General features: G+C 39.5%; 1 protein-coding gene across 3 annotated transcripts in view; it reads left to right on the forward strand.

Moving 5' to 3' along the window:
• The first annotated feature begins 2,415 nt into the window (after positions 1 to 2,415).
• Positions 2,416 to 13,994, forward strand: part of osbpl9 (oxysterol binding protein-like 9) — a 42,746-nt gene continuing 31,167 nt past the window's right edge. For 2 of the 3 annotated variants that reach the window (XM_037769704.1, XM_037769705.1), the window contains exons 1-3: positions 2,416 to 2,658; positions 6,037 to 6,087; positions 9,539 to 9,617. In XM_037769704.1, the coding sequence (XP_037625632.1) occupies positions 2,548 to 2,658; positions 6,037 to 6,087; positions 9,539 to 9,617 (241 nt within the window). In that variant the 5' untranslated portion in view covers positions 2,416 to 2,547. Of the gene's footprint in view, positions 2,659 to 2,879; positions 2,994 to 6,036; positions 6,088 to 9,538; positions 9,618 to 13,994 lie in introns of those variants that run through there. The other variant, XM_037769706.1, reaches the window with a different exon arrangement.

Below are 13,994 nucleotides of genomic sequence, written 5' to 3' on the forward strand. Positions count from 1 at the left end.
ACAAAATATATATTTTGTGTTTTGTTTTTTTATTTAAAGCTCACGTTATATTACTGTGAAGTTTTGCTTATCAGTGTTAAGCCTATTGTAAATAATAAAGATATTGATGAATACTGTTTTCGTTTTGGGTTGTTCATCTGCCTCCAAACACTTTAATCAGTTTTAAACAATTATTAAAATGCAAAGGCACATTAGCCTCTTCGGTAAGCACACTGCTAACATGATTTTAAATGCAAGAAAACGTTTCAGACAGGAGGGTAAATACAGGTATATTCAGGCTGACAGTATGAGGAAAATAAAGTTGTTGTTTTTAACATTACAGCATGTAAACATGTTCTATTAGAAACACAAAATACAAGTATGAACCTGAAAATGAGCACGATATGGGACCTTTAAGCAGTGAGGGTGAGTGGGGCAAGCACGTTATTAATTCCAACAAATACATTATCCATTTTGTCCATCAATTCAATTCAATTCAATTCAATTTGCTTTATTGGCATGACTGTCAGGTGAACAATATTGCCAAAGCATCAATTCAATAATAAATAAAAAAAAAATAACAAAATAGAAACAAAAACATATATATTCAATTCATTAAGCAAATTACAATATATAGATATTTAAAAAGAACATGCATGTAAATGGAAGAAATCAATAAAGAAGTGATTAATGTTTGTTGTGTCAATAAAACAAACAAACAAATAAAAAACAATTAATAATATATTGCAATATCAAAGGATAAATTTAAAAAAACAACAACAACAAAAAACAACCATGAAGTAGAGGAGTAAATAAAGGCAGAGTGTGAGTTACATCTATTATGTGTTGTTGTTGTGGTTGTCTCTTAGGCTGTGACATGCACTGACATATCCTGCAGCTTCTATGGCAATGGCACTATTTTCTCCAAGCATACATTTTATTTTATTTTGGTCAGAGAGGGAATCAAAATCTTGGAGTTTACATTTAATTTTTGTAAAGAATTTTATCCTAATTTCTCCATATGTGCTACATTGTAGCAGGAAATATTGCACCTTGCAGTGTATAAATGATTATAATCATTTTAATACATTTAGTTTAATAGCTCCATGGGGTAACTCAAGCATCCATGATATGGGGCAAGTCATCCTCATCATTTTTTTTTTATTATTATTTCAAAATTACAGTTTCCATAGTAACAGCAGAAAACATTAAAAACATTTACATACAACAGAAGCATAGGAAAAACATAAACAAAGAGCTGTGCCAAACATAAAAAGACAACAGAAATGAACAAAACTAACATAAAATAAAAAAAACACAATAATTTCACTTAAAAACTTTAAAGATATTGCATATATTCATTGTTTTCATTTCTTTTTTGTTTTGTAAGGAAGAAATTGTTGACAGATATAATTCAATGTCTTTCAAAAAAATTTAATTAATAAGAAAAAATGCATTACTCTTTGTCACTGTAATCATAGCAACCAAATATAATAGTTCTATAGTACAGTGCAAAATCTGAGAAAAAGTATAAAATTATTGACACCTTTCCACAATTCATATGTATATTCCTCATCATCATCCTCATCATCATCCTCATCCTCATCATCCTTATCATCATCATCATCATCATCCTCCTCATCCTCCTCCTCATCATCATCATTATCATCCTCCTCGTCATCATCATCATCATCATCCTCATCCTCCTCATCATCATCATCATCATCATTATCATCCTCCTCGTCATCATCCTCGTCATCATCGTCATCATCCTCGTCATCATCGTCATCATCCTCATCATCATTATCATCCTCCTCGTCATCATCATCATCATCCTCATCATCCTCATCATCCTCATCCTCCTCATCCTCCTCCTCATCATCATCATCATCATCATTATCATCCTCCTCGTCATCATCATCATCGTCATCCTCATCCTCCTCATCATCATCATTATCATCCTCGTCATCATCATCATCATCCTCATCATCATCATCATCATCCTCCTCATCCTCCTCATCATCATCATCATCATCATCCTCATCCTCCTCATCATCATCATCATCATTATCATCCTCCTCGTCATCATCATCATCATCATCATCATCATCATCCTCATCCTCCTCATCATCATCATCATCATCATCATCATTATCATCCTCCTCGTCATCATCATCATCATCATCCTCATCCTCCTCGTCATCATCATCATCATCATCCTCATCCTCCTCGTCATCATCATCATCATCATCCTCATCCTCCTCATCATCATCATCATCATCATCATTATCATCCTCCTCGTCATCATCCTCGTCATCATCGTCATCATCCTCATTATCATCCTCCTCGTCATCATCCTCGTCATCATCGTCATCATCCTCATCATCATCATTATCATCCTCCTCGTCATCATCATCATCCTCATCCTCCTCATCCTCCTCCTCCTCCTCCTCCTCCTCCTGCCGGTAACGCCTCCTCCTCCTCCTCCTCCTCCTGCTGGTGACTCCTCCTCCTCCCTCTCTCTCACACTTTATCCGACTCCTCCCCACCCGGAGTCCTATTGTAAAGATGGCGTCCATTATGGAGGGGCCGCTCAGCAAGTGGACCAACGTTATGAAAGGTTGGCAGTACCGCTGGTTCGTTCTGGACTACAACGCCGGCTTGCTGTCATACTACACGGTGAGTTCACCTGCTTTGTTTGTAATCGCTGAACGGACCAGCTCATAGGTGTATAGTGTAGAAGTTGTCAGTTGGTTGTGGGATAAGAAGGGCCTTATGTTGGTCAGGTTAGTTAGGGAGCATCAGCTGGCACTAAGAGGCGGGTCTCCATGGCGACGGATCAGCGCGTTAGCCAATACCAACCGTCCTCGAACACCAACTGACCAATCGCGTGACAGTATTTTTCTGTTTCCCACACTTCCGGTAATGTAGCTAGCTAGCTAGCATGAAGCTAACAGCCTGAAATGATACACAGAGTCGGCGAAACATGAGTGTGAATAGTTAACAACATAAAGGTGAGGGAGAGACTGAAATATGTGTGTTGGTTATATGATATTTATCTCAAGTAGTTAAATAAGAGTCCTGACACTCGCTGTGTTTGATAGCTAAAGAGCTAACAAGACACCGGAGGAGAGACAGTAAGCTAGCTGTTAGCATTGTACTCTGGTTAGTGATGTCAGACAAGAAGCTGTCAGTGTTTGTGAACGAAGTTGTAGGGAAGATGACAACTGTCCACTCCTCTCAGCAAGTTGACTGAGTTGTCAAGGCATTAGTTTGTTATTTACTTGTACAATAGTCAGTACAGTTGTAGTTTTTCAGTAACTAACTCTTTAAGGGATTGTAAACCAAAAAGCCTGAGCCCTGATTGAAGGATTGATTTGTTTAGCTAGATAGATAGTTGCATGAAAGTAATCTCTGTGATGGTTGAGATATGATGCCTGCAGTTACTGTACATTTCAGGGGCGAAGCACCACTGATAAAGAGGTGTAAACAAGTCAGTCCAAAGTCAGACTAATCTGAAGAGAAAGCTCAAACCTGAATCTATCTAGTAGACTATCAAGTCAAAGCAGGAGGAGAGACAGTTAGCTAGCTGTTAGTTAGATTTCTGATAATTCAACACGTCAATGAAGTCATTGTACTCTGGTTAGTAATGTCAGACAGTAAAGCAGACAAGAAGCTGTCAGTGTTACTGTTTGTGAAAGAAGTTCAGCAAGTTGACTGAGTTGTCAAGGCACTAGTTTGTTATTTACTTGTATAATAGTCAGTACAGTTGTAGTTTTCCAGTCACTCTTAAAGGGATTGTAAAGCAAAAGCCTGAGCCCTGATTGAAAGATTGATTTGTTTAGCTAGCTAGATAGTTGCATGAAAGTAATCTCTGTGATGGTTGAGATATGCTGCCTGCAGGCACTGCACATTTCAGGGGCAAAGCACCACTGATAAAGAGGTGTAAACAAGTCAGTCCAAAGTCAGACTAATCTGAAGAGAAACCTGAATCTATCTAGTAGACTATCAAGTCAAAGCAGGAGGAGAGACAGTTAGCTAGCTGTTAGTTAGATTTCTGATCATTCTCACGTCAATGAAGTCATTGTACTCTGGTTAGTGATGTCAGACAAGAAGCTGTCAGTGTTACTGTTTGTGAAAGAAGTTGTAACGTTAAGAGATGTCCACTCCTCTCAGCAAGTTGACTGAGCTGTCAAGGCATTAGTTTATGTTATTTACTTGTACAATAGTCAGTACAGTTGTAGTTTTTCAGTAACGCTTAAAGGGATTGTAAAGCAAAAGCCTAAGCCCTGATTGAAGGATTGATTTGTTTGCTAGCTAGATAGTTGCATGAAAGTAATCTCTGTGATGGTCGAGATAATGCTGCCTGCAGTTACTGTACATTTCAGAGGCAAAGCACCACTGATAACGAGGTGTAAACAAGTCAGCTTTGCTCTAGTCCAAAGTCAGACTAATCTGAAGAGAAACCTGAATCTATCTAGTAGACTATCAAGTCAAAGCAGGAGGAGAGACAGTTAGCTAGCTGTTAGTTCGATTTCTGATAATTCTCACGTCAATGAAGTCATTGTACTCTGGTTAGTAATGTCAGACAGTAAAGCAAACAAGAAGCTGTCAGTGTTACTGTTTGTGAAAGAAGTTGTAGGGAACAACTAACGTTAAGAACTGTCCACTCCTCTCAGCAAGTTGACTGAGTTGTCAAGGCATTAGTTTATGTTGGTTACTTGTACAATAGTCAGTACAGTTGTAGTTTTTCCAGTAACTCTTAAAGGGATTGTAAACCAAAAGCCTGAGCCCTGATTGAGGGATTGATTTGTTTAGCTAGCTAGCTAGATAGTTGCATGAAAGTAATCTCTGTGATGATCGAGATATGCTGCCTGCAGTTACTGTACCTTTCAGAGGCAAAGCACCACTGATAAAGATGTGTAAACAAGTCAGACTAATCTGAAGAGAAAGCTCAAACCTGAATCTATCTAGAACAATATCAAGTCAAAGCAGGACAAGAGTCTAGTTACAATTTCATACATTACCTGATGTAGAAGTTAAACAATAAGTTGATAAGTGAATTGACAGAACACTTGCACAAGTATTCAGTTTCAGCTTCTCAAATGTGAGGATTTGCTGTATTTCCTTCATGATGATAAACTGAATATCTGAGTTTTGGCAAGCACTTTGACTTTTTCACATGCTGTTCTGAGATATTGTAATAGGCAATATTAATTATTTTGTAGACAGAATACTTAATCGAGAAAATAGTCAGATAAGAAGATTAATTGACAATAAAAAAATTATGGTTAGTTGCAGCTCTAATCTGATGTACAATTAAATATGTATGTGTATTTTCAATTGAAATCAGAGAAAAACAGATTTTAACATCCTAAAGCATTAGGGCTGGGCAATATATCAATATCGTGATATGAGACTAGATGACGATCTTAGATTTTGGATATCAGGTTATGGCATACATGTTGTCTTTTCCCTGGTTTTAAAGGCTGCATTACAGTAAAGTGATGTGATTTTCTGAACATACCAGACTGTTGACACTGTTCTATTATTTGCCTTTACACACTTAGTTACTATATCCAAATTACTGATAAGTTATCAAAAATCTTATTGTCTAAATATTTTGTGACACACCAATAGTCTAAAATATTGTTATATTAGATTTTCTCCATATTGCCCAGCCCTATAAAGCATGCATTAACAGTAGATTCAATTGTAACTTGAGTCAGACATAAATAAAAATGATTCAGTCACCTCCTCTGCCCTCATCCAGTGTATGATTTATATCCAAATTTTCTCTGTTTTCTTAAGCATTATATTGTAATTTGATTAATTAAAAACGCAGCTACATTAATACAAAACACAAGTTTAGATGGGTGAGTCTTCTCTTTTAACTCATATTAAGAGTTGAGACTCTGAGACTATACTTTGATCAAATTGCTCATCAATAGTATTAGGACATACAGGACAACCTGACTATGTAGTTTTTATGCAGTTAGCCTTAGCCCTGCATACTGTCTGTATTAATCCCTGATTTGTTCTGTTGTTGATTCACAGTCAAAGGACAAGATGATGCGAGGATCCAGAAGAGGCTGTGTGCGACTCAGGGTAAGATTCTCAGCATCGATAGGCCATCCTGTTCCAGACAGTCGTGTCTTTGCTAAAATAAAAACTTGGCTGCATGCTTGGCTGGGTTGCTGCCCTGCTTTACCAGGTATACAAAAACGTTTCCATATGTTCAGGGCACTGTTGTCCAGAGTGCAGTACAACACATCCCATGTATGACTTTCTGATAAGGTTTGCTTCATCAATGCAATCTTTCTGACCCATAAAAGGCTGGTACACTATGGGCAGTATCGTGCAGTTTTCATGTGATATATTAATTGCCTCATTTGTTGTCAGTAGTTTTCCTACAGCCATATCCACAGCTCCATCGCTCTACTTTTTTAGCTCTCCCAGGAAAGGCATTTGCCCTTACAATGTGTTTTCAGTATTGCGTAATGTCCACTAGATGGCAGCAGTTGTCCTACTACGATACCTAGTTTACTGCTTATAAGAAGGGGCGGTGAGGATTCCTATTGCAGTAGGATTATCAAGAGACTGAGCTGAGAGAATGAGGTCTCTTTTCCTGAAAACATAGGGCATTGTATTTGTCTTGAGAGAAGCCAACAGAGGGCCAGACCTAAAAGCTAGGATTACATACATTGGATTTAGTTAATGAATTCTAAAACACTTAGGATAACGTTTGTTTCTCTCTCCTTTATTGAGGCAGTTGTGACTTTTTGTAAAAGGTGAAGTAGAGCCAGGCTTTTCTTCCTCATCCGAAGTCCCATCTTTAAACGTAGATAACTTGTAGCAGCATTCCTCAAGCCAGAACCTGTACCTTGCCCGACCTAACCCTGTCAGCCACATGTCAAGCGTGTTATTTGTCAGATGGATGATTTCAAAGTCAAGGAGGTGAAGTTTCTCGTGAGTTTTCCCAGAAACAGTGGAGAAAAAAAGCCATATTTAATGCCATCACACCTGTTTTGCCGAGCACCCTGAAAATGTTTCCACTGATCACACTGAAGGGAGGAAGTATCTCCTGAAACTACCTGAAAAGAGGATCCAGTGTCATTTATGGACACATAGTCATGGGACAGAGGTTTCAGTTAGGGTTAGTTCAATGTCACACTATTTATTGTGATACAATAATTTGATGATATGCATCATGGGGCTGAAAAGTCATTGAAATCCTATCAATTACATTAGCTATTGAAAGTATTCACTTCCCTTGGACTTGATCAGCAGAAAAAGAAAAACACAATTTAATGTGAAAACATCTCTACAAATTACAAAATTCTTTGACTTTGACTAAAACATGTTTTCCCTTAGTGTTGTCACCATTCTGGAATTTCTAACTTCAATACAAGACCTTGAAAAATATTGATATTTGATACCATTTTTGATACCATGAGGAAAAATTTACACAACATTGAGGGTGTAAATATTAGATTTTTATCAAAAGATAAATAGCAGTGTGTGAGAGAACAGAAAGCGGAGCTGGTACCTTTGTATCAATACTGCCGTGAATAAGAATTGAAACCGGTTCAAATATTCAGTATCGTCACTTCAATATATTTGACAACACTAGTTTGCCTTAGTAAGAGTAAATAACCTTGCCGTTTTTCAGGTTATAAAAATGTAGCTTGTATCAAACCCTGATCAGTATATCACATATTGTACCAAACCCCAAGCTGACTGTCAGTTTCAGTTTGTCACAAGTATTTTTTTCCCACAGGCTCTATCTGTTGTCCCACTAAACCAGCATAGTTTTGTTTTAAATAACTGTGTAGCCAATTAATTAATGAATTGTAGCCGTTATACTGGTTGTTGTTGAATTATTTTCAATTGCCATGAGGCAGCTTAGTTTTTAATTTCGTCAAATTATTCATACTCTTTTGAGTAAGAGTTGCCTCATGTCCAAAAGTTACAAAAATAAATCATTACCTTTGTGTGTCAGTTTTTGGTGATACTATGTCAAAGAACTTTGTGGTAATTTATGAGGCCGTACGTTGTGGCTGGCAAAAAGAAACATTCTTCTACTGGCGCTCCTATGCAGAGCGAGGAAAACGGTTTGCCATATTAGTGGTCCTGTATGTAAGTCGACTAAGAATTTCTTTGGCTGAGGACAGCCATAACTACTACCATACTAAACTATATACAATTAGTATATAGTTAGAGACTATAGAGACACTATATAGACAATGCAATGGAAGTAAACCCAATGTAGAAACATTTACAAGGAGAGTAGAGTAACATTAAGAGTTACTATTCGTTACATTAGTCATCTTTTCAACCATTAATTTTCCCTCGGCTAACTCTCTGATAGTTGGGGCTTTCTTCTAAGATATCTTGGGATGTTCAGGAAAAAAAACAAGCACAATGTCACTTCTGAGAACATGGATCTTACGTTAATTTGATGAGCCTCATTACTATAACACATCACATGATACTGTACATACCAGAGCTCTTACTAGTATCGAGATAACTAACTACGCTCTGTGGACTTTCTTAAGAGCGGCACTGCTTGTTCTAATTATCATGTGGTGTGTGACTGTCTTATCAAAATCTATTAAAAGAAGTCATTTTTTCCGTAATAATTTATTGGGAGGTGTACAGAAACATACAAAAAGAGCACAAATGTAAATGATTGTCCCTCCATACTTTGGTATTTTTCCACCCAACCCTCACCCATTAGGGATGCAAAAAGGATAAAGAACAAAAAAACAAAGTTAAATTAAATTAATAATAAAAAAAAAAGTAAAAAGAAAATTAAATAAAAAATGAAGTACACATTGACAGTAATAATAATTCTAGCATAAATCCCAAACTACAGATAAAATAGGCTGATAAACTTTACCATGTACAAATAGACATTTAACTGCTAGTGGTCATTTCTGTTTGCATAAATCAAACTTTTTGATGTCATACAATTTAGCTGATGGAGAGAAATACATTTCATTTCATATGCCATAAGTCCATTAGTCTGCCCAAATACACTCAGAAGAAAATGTTCTAACACAAAGGAACTGGCTTTATGTTTTTGTTTTTTTGCTGTAACTCCGAGTCCCACACCCTGTTTCAGTTGCTAGGAGCTGATGTCCCAGCTAGCCAGCAGACTGTTTCTCTGCAGTTTTTTTTTTGTCCCGTCGGCTCAGCTGCTAGCTGCTGGTCCCCGATGGCTGATTCTCTCCACCCTTCCCTGCTTTTCTCCTCCTTCGCTCTCCCAAATCCCACCTCCTCCTCCCCTCCCTTCTTCTCTGCATGTTCCAAAAGGCTGCACTCGCATGTGTGTGAGAGAGAAACACAGAGTGAATGTGAGTAAGAGACGATGAGGCAAGAGGAGATGGAGCTTTCGTAGGGGAGAGAGTGAAGAGCTGAGGGTAATTTATGAAAGGGAGCCTGTCAGGGGTTGCTGGAACATGTGGAGGGCATGAGGATGGAAATGGAAAGTGGAGTATGACGTGTTCCGCTGTCTGACTGCCTGCTTTTTCCACCTCTCTCTCTGTTTGCCCAGGGAGCTGTGATCGGCATCGATGACGAGGACGACAGCACATTCACCATCACTGTGGACCAGAAGACTTTCCATTTCCAAGGTGAGATGCCCCTCATTCTCATTTTGCTCCCATTATGCCCCCTCTTCTCTGTGTTGCCATCACTGGCTGATCTCTTTTGCATCCATCCATGCTGTTCATTTGCTCTCTCTCTCTCTCTCTTTCTCTCTGTCTCTCCTTCTCCCTCCCTCTATTTCTTCCTCTCTCTCTCTCTTTCCCTCCCCGCCTTTTAAAGACTTGGACTGGTCTGCTCTAATGCCAGGAAACACATGCACACAGGCATCTACACAATGTCAAAGCGTGCTGCGTGCATTTGAGCTTTTTCTCCCTTCCTTTCCGTGGAACTGCTTCAAGCTCTGCGAAGTTGGACTGACACGTATATCTGTAGATAAACAAGATTTGTTCCACTGCAAACTAGACAGATTCCTCTGGAACAGAACAAGCAAGTAAGGCATTTTTCCCCCCCTTTGGCCCTCCTGACTGTGGCTGAGGAGGAAGATTGCTGCTTGTGTGTCTCTGCAGTTGAGCCTCTGGGAATAATAAGGGAATACTGCTGAGCTGGAGGCTGAGCACAGGTCTCTTCTGGTTGCTGTTCGTCCTTCGCTACACCGCTGCTGCTGCCGCCGCTCGCTATCTACCAACCAGTCACTCCATAGGGACAGGATTGGCTCCCAGCTACAGCATCGCCCCCCTCCCGTCCTGCCAACCCTCTTTTTTGACAGGGAGCTGTCCAGTCCAGTACACCGCAGACACTCTTTTTTTACTCTATCACTCCGCCAGGTCTTTAACTAACCTTCGCCACCTTTCCTTCATCTCCGTCCTTCCATCTGTCCATTTGTATCCATTCCCCCCCTCTACCAACACCTAACCCCTCACCCCCCCTTCACCTCCTTCTCGAGGGTCACCAGCCACAGTCCATGGGCTCCTCGCCCCTCTCACCTCCTCCATGCCCTCTCCCATGTCTGTGTTCCGAAGCTGTATGCTGTGGTTCTACAAACGGAAGGGTAAGGAGAAAACCGTGCACGTCTCATGGTCCGCATGCATGCCAGTCCCGGGCAAAAAGGATCGAGAGGAGGCGTTGTTTGTTTGTCTTCTGGGATGTGCAGTCAGGGTGGAGCAGTACGTTCTGTAGTGCTCGGTTTGTTATCGAGGCTCAAAGATGGTTGTGAATCAGACTGTTTAGTGTCGGTCGGCTGTGAGAAGGTATTAAGGAGAGAGGAGTGTGTGCGGTGTGCTGAATCAGTCATGATTAGGTGTGTTTAGAAAAGGGTTGTTTGTTGTTACTGGTGTTTGTTTGTTCTGCTCTTGACTGGTTTTGCTGGTTTGGCTAAACAATGATGTAATCTTAGTTTTTTCCCCTCAGGTTGGTCATAATTTTTTTTAGACGTGTTTGTCTGTGAATGATCGCTCAAATGTCATGGTCTTTCTGGAACTTTCTGTGCCACACTTAGTCTTTGGCATGGGCTTTAATGCCTCTTGTATGTTCAGTTGTTGGTGGATATTATCTGAATTTCCTGAGTATGACATATGCAACTAATGATTATTCTCGTTGTTGATTAATCGGTCTATTATTTTTTCGATTAACTGATTAGTTGTTTGGTCTTAAAAATGTCAGAAAATGGTGAAAAATGTTGATCAGTGTTTCCCAAAGCCCAAGATGACGTCCTCAAATGTCTTGTTTTGTCCACAACTCAAAGATATTCAGTTTACTGTCATAGAGGAATAAAGAAACCAGAAAATATTGACATTTAAGAAGCTGGAATCAGAGCTTGGATTATTAATTAATTATCAAAATAGTTGGCGATTAATTTAATAGTTGACAACTAAAACATCTATAAAAAATCGTTGTCCCTGTTACCACAAAGTATCTCAATCTGTGAGGACAGCCACTTTCTGAAGCCAGCATGCTACCTCAGCATACAGCACTTCATATCTTTTTATTTAACCTTGATTCAGTCCCGGTACCTGGTGCTCCTTTTTAACGTAGCTTCTATTGGTGTATTGTGTTTTTATGTGAATGTGTTTTAATGTGTCCTGTCTAGATGTGATAGGCTGTTTTACTCTTTTAATAGCAGTTTTTGCACATGCGAACCAAAGACAAGTTCCTGCCTTTTTTACCCGAAACGTAGACAATAAAGTATGACAAAGCTAACCGATTAATCTATGCAGCTGTAGTCTGAGAGACTTCTACATCAGAGAAAAGACGAGCAGCAGCAATATATGCAAAATTATTCTAATTTAATGAGTCAAAAACCTTCATTAATGCAGTTAAATAGGCTGTATAGCTTGCATGAAAAGGCAACACAGATAAACAAAGACGATCCAAACAACACGTGTAGCGACGATGCAGTATTACAAGATATTAGAATTTGTAAAGATCATATTACAGTTAAACATTTCTTAGCAATGAGTCAATTCCACTTTTTTTAGTTCCGCTAATTCAGCAGTGTGGGAATAAGTTATTATCTTTGGGAGCAGCATATTCTTGCACAGGACAATCTGTATCTTCGTAGAACATTGCAATGAGATGTCACGAAGACACATCTCTGCTCCAGATACCCAAAGGAGCAGGGTCCAATCTGATGTATCACCACTGGAGGAATGGGTAGAAAATTAGCACTAAATGTGTTCTGAGCATGAGACTCTGGATATATCAGCTTGGGTATCAAGAGATGCACAGGATGTTGGGCAGGAGGAGATTTCTCTGTTGCTGTAAAACGATCCTGGTCTGAGCATGTTATGCAGTCAGTCTCCCAGGATTCACAGCGGTGTCTGAATGTGTCTATCTATATATTATAATATGTATGGACTGCAGCGTGGGTAAGGTTTGGACTGTTTGATGGGTCGTGCCTCACTGCCAAAAGGTAAAGAAAGGCGCAAAAGACTAATACCATTTACCAGAATTTAGATTTCCTATGGCCAATACAGCTGCTGATATGCGTCATGTTATGGTTTAAAATAATTTCCAGGACTGAGCCATGATACTTCGTCTTACGGGACAGTCCAGATCACAGGTTGAAAGTGTGGTTCTGAGCCGGCCGGCGACTGCTAGCTCTGTGCTGTCTTTCTATTTAGAGGAGCATCCATTATTCATTGGCCCATCTCCCCCGGCGGTGCATCAGAGTTGCCTGAGAGCCCTTTAAGCTTTCCCTTTTCCTCGATCCCCCTCTCTGCTCTCACTCGCTTCCTCTTATCTACAGTAGCTATCAATCTCTCGTCTTCTCCTCCCTCTTTGTCAGGCCGCCCTGACCGCCCGGACCATCAGTTCAGGATGAGAGACCCCCTCATGCTCGTGTACCCCTGTTATCACCTGCACTGTCTGCTGTCATCTCTTTCCCACTTTGGTCATCATTATTTTATTACGTCTGTGTTCTTTCAGGACTGCATCTGAACTTGGGAACATCTTTCTAACTAAATACAAAGTGCAGATCACACACGACTCAGTGAATTCTTGCCACAGACATGGAGCAAAATCCTAGATTAAATTAACAATTACTGAACAGATATCACCAAGACAATATTACTTCATTGACCTCAGAAATTGTGCGTTCACTTCGCACCACATTTGGGTAGCTACCACTTTATTGACTGGGCTGCAGTCCCGTACAGCAGACCCTCCGCCCTCCCACTGGAGTATGTGCTGAAATATTTCACCAGCTTGTGTGAAGATGGCAGGAGGAGAGAGAAAAGAAGAAGGGAGGGATGAATAATTCACAGAGGCCTTTTGGAGGAAGGAAGAGCAGCATTATGGGGAGATGCTGAGCATTGTAAAGGGAAGTCTTTGTGATTGGATACCCTGACCTCGTAGATGGGAGAAAGATCCTTGAGTTAAGAATACGTCACTGGTGCTGTTAGTGTGTGTTAATTTGCCTGGACATGGTATCTGACTATCTACTGTATTTGTGGTAATTGTATTGCCACACTAATTGTTGTAATTGTGTATTAGCACCAATTGTCTTTGTCATTTTCTGCACTTTAGGTGACTGTAACTACCAGTAGCTTCATTTAATTCCCAAACTCAAGCTTTCTAAAACAGTCTGCAAGATGTAAGTTAGAAACAGAAGAGTATCTGGAGGCACATAAAATCAGCGGAGCAGAAGATGGTTGTCTGGTTAATAACCTGCCGAAGAAACAATTACAGAAGAATTAAGGATGTACCAATAGGTGGAAACAGGAAAAGCTTTCCAGGCTTGTCCATGGCCACGATATTTTTATTGTGTGACTAATTTGTAGAGCTGACCCGTCTTTGTCAATTAGTTGACTAATTAGTTGTTTTGGTCTTAGTTGACTGAGATGTCTTTGTTGATTTAGTCATTTTTTATGCTTTTTTCATGCTGATTTACTTATTTGCAACAAACTTATGAGCACATCTCTGGTAAACACAAGATTTAAAGTGGTGCTTACGTGTGATTCATTGTG

Source organism: Sebastes umbrosus, chromosome 5, assembly GCF_015220745.1.
Source record: "Sebastes umbrosus isolate fSebUmb1 chromosome 5, fSebUmb1.pri, whole genome shotgun sequence".
Lineage (NCBI taxonomy): Eukaryota > Metazoa > Chordata > Actinopteri > Perciformes > Sebastidae > Sebastes > Sebastes umbrosus.